The sequence below is a fragment of the Cephus cinctus genome, unplaced genomic scaffold (assembly GCF_000341935.2).
Source record: "Cephus cinctus unplaced genomic scaffold, Ccin1 Ccin1_scaffold0068, whole genome shotgun sequence".
Lineage (NCBI taxonomy): Eukaryota > Metazoa > Arthropoda > Insecta > Hymenoptera > Cephidae > Cephus > Cephus cinctus.
The window spans coordinates 296923-299782 of NW_014332811.1; the positions used below are offsets into that span (position 1 = coordinate 296923).

A 2860-nucleotide genomic window follows, 5' to 3' on the forward strand; every position below is an offset into this window, starting at 1 on the left:
AACCCCAAGACCTCCCCCCCGCCCCACGCACACAGAACGACAATAAGAAGAAGCCCCGAAGGATCCAGAATTCAGCAGGATTTTACCTACGTTCCTTCGAAAGGAATATGCACCCCCGGGAGCCAAAGATCCTCCCTTCGAAATGACTTTTCGACCTTCTATTAAGAACCAAGTCGAGCTAGTAGAATCGGCTGGAGCATAGTCAGACGAAGAGACCCGCGTCAATCTATAGCAATCGATAGTCAGACAAGAAAAAAAGAAGACTCCGGAAATTGCTGTTATTTTTCTCCTTTGGACAAATCGAAACTCAAGCGGATGACGCGATCGACCATGAAACTGCTAATTGGCTCGTTAAGCGATTATCCAGTTTCAATCGTGAGCTCCATAATATCTACGCCCTCAGACGCCTCGATACTTTGATCTTAAACAGCCTTGAGACAATTTTGACATTTTTTTTTCTTTTACGGTACATTTTTTTTTCTTTCTTGATATTCAAATAAGACCTAGACCATGTTCGGACGATCTACCAGGGTATCCAGGTTATCCCTTATGTGTCTCTATGACGCAGCAACGGAGCCAGCCAGCTGGCATGCACGGCCGGCTAGAATTCTCTCTAGGTTGTCTACGATATAAAAATTCCTCGGGGGGGAAGGAAAAAAAAAGCTCAAGCCGTGTTTACACGATGCTACCAACCAAGTTCGGATAGCTGGCACGGATCGATCTAAGTTTATGTGCGGCAACGGCGCCGTCCTTACAATTCGTGAACTCGCCTAGCAACAGGGAGCAGCGTACAAAGTTACCAACAAGTCTTACAAGCTGCCGCTGCTGCACTCGGCGATACCAACAAAAAAAAGACAGTTATAAATAAGAAATAATTCGTAGCGACCTATACGACGCCTTAACTGGAAATCGAGCGATTGGCAACAACGAGTCGTGCGCAATCGTCAATTTCGACGTTAACAAAAAGTTATTATCCTATTATGTCATTGAGTAACAATACGCTCGTTAAATGATCCAATTAAATCGGCCGCTTGAACGAGACTGTCTGAAACGTAAAAATGCCTTTAAAAAAAAAAAAAAAAAAAAAAAAAACATTTTCCAATTCGAGAGTCCCTTGGAAAAAATTAAAAAAAATCCACCCTATATATAATATTCACCGTACACGATATTCAAGCTATTACGTTCTTTAGCCTCTTACCGAATTCCTACCGCTTTCCGTCCCAAGCTTGATCTGACAAATGGACCATCTTCTACCTACGCGCCGTAACAGTCATTGACGATCAGTCAGGATTAATTAAGATTTGTTTTTTCTTTTTCTTTTTCATTCCTCCAACTACCAATATCTCTCCTACGTCCCATACCCAAGTATATGGTACTAGGTATAAAAGGCGCGGTGAGTTTCCAGAGCGCGATCAGTCTAGCACGACGACAAACGTCCCGATCCGCCACGTAATAATAAAGAGGTCCAAGTTTATTCCGTGCCGAACCCAACTATAAAAAGATGTCGCAGAACGAGAGTAACGTCAGTGCCTCTCACGAGAAGGATATGTCGACATCGAAGAGCAGCTCCCTCCTGAGATTGAATCAGGAGGGACGGGCGGATTGGCAGGATCACGAGACGGACTCGGAGATCAGTGAGAACGATTTCCTGACGAAGGGCGCATTCCTGCTAACGCCGAGTCACGAGTTGAGTATGGAGAAGGCAGCGACGATCTGTGAGAAAATGAATTTTCGGTAAGGAACAAAAAAAAAAAAAAAAAGAAGAAAACAAAATTAAATACCTGCTTCATAATTTGTCTAAGGGATGTTTTTTTCCCCACTCTCTCTCTCTCTCCCTCCATAGGGGTGCCTTCTCCCTTACCAAAACCGCAACCGGTATACTTTTCAAGTTCAGCAACATCGAGGATTTTCAGGCTGTTTACAAGAAAGGATTTCACAAGGTGACCGGGGCGCGTTTCTATAAAAAGGTATACAGGATGAACCTTCGTTGATCTTGCGTAACAGCCCTATAACGTATAACCGCAATGCTTGTATAATGTACAGTTACAAGGTAAAGCACGAAATACCCTATATAAATCCTAGGGGATTTTCAGGTGGCCATACCCTGCAGACCAGCCAAGACGTTCACGGTCTACGTGCTGGACGTACCAGAGGAGCTACCGGAGGAAGACATCAGACACGCTCTCTATAAGTACAGATCTATTGTGGAGGTGACGAGGCTCCCACTGAACACTGGTACAGTGTGTAAGTACTTGGGTTTTATTATATTTATTCTCTATAACAGAGCGACTGATAAATTTGACCGGTGAACCCTCAGTGAAGGCGATCAACGACAAAGTCAAGAACGACGCGCAAAATTTAAACGAACCGGCCACCATCTACACTGGTCCGCCAGTGATCAGGGTCACTCTGGCGAGCGTTGACGAGACTTCAACATTGCTCAGCCGTGGACTGGACTTTTACGGTGCGACGTACTTTCCTACGGAGACACCGCACCCCTCGCTTCAACCCTTGACCAAGTACAAAACCAACAAGTGGGTAGATCCTGTGATGGCGGAATATTTTTTTTTTATTTTTCTTTTTTTTTCATCCAGTTCCTAATACTTTTTCATCGTCAGGTGGGTCGACCTGGCAGCGATCGGAACAGGTCAGCGAGTTCGCGACCTTCTGCCGGTATTCGATAACGCGGGATTCAGCAAATTGCCACCCCCGGCCAGCCGTGTTATCAAACCGCCGCGAAACTGATCCAACGTGGATCCGGGATGGGACAGATCGATGAGATCAAACGTACCGCCTGTTAATATGGGATCGGTACGCGAAACGAGAGTGGATCTATATTTCTTGATGCATCAGACTTCGA

The 2860-nt window shown here is 45.1% G+C and overlaps 1 protein-coding gene across 2 annotated transcripts; it reads left to right on the top strand.

The window, feature by feature from the left end:
- The first annotated feature begins 1398 nt into the window (after positions 1-1398).
- LOC107268800 lies at positions 1399-2854 on the top strand. 2 transcript variants are annotated; one of them, XM_025086783.1, is made up of 5 exons: positions 1399-1734; positions 1844-1967; positions 2094-2244; positions 2318-2534; positions 2619-2854. In XM_025086783.1, the coding sequence occupies exons 1-5, from the start codon at positions 1502-1504 to the stop codon at positions 2743-2745; spliced, it is 852 nt and encodes a 283-aa protein (XP_024942551.1). In that variant the 5' UTR covers positions 1399-1501; the 3' UTR covers positions 2746-2854. The 2 variants fall into 2 exon arrangements, with proteins under 2 accessions (XP_024942551.1, XP_015597417.1); XM_015741931.2 differs by having other exon boundaries at positions 1895-1967.
- Positions 2855-2860: the final 6 nt, after the last annotated feature.

Coding starts and splice junctions, on each gene's coding strand:
- LOC107268800 (XM_025086783.1), top strand. CDS start 1,502: ATGTCGCAGAACGAGAGTAACGTCAGTGCCTCTCACGAGAAGGATATG. Junction 1,735..1,843: donor TGTGAGAAAATGAATTTTCG/GTAAGGAACAAA, acceptor CTCCCTCCATAG/GGGTGCCTTCTCCCTTACCA. Junction 2,245..2,317: donor ACTGAACACTGGTACAGTGT/GTAAGTACTTGG, acceptor GTGAACCCTCAG/TGAAGGCGATCAACGACAAA.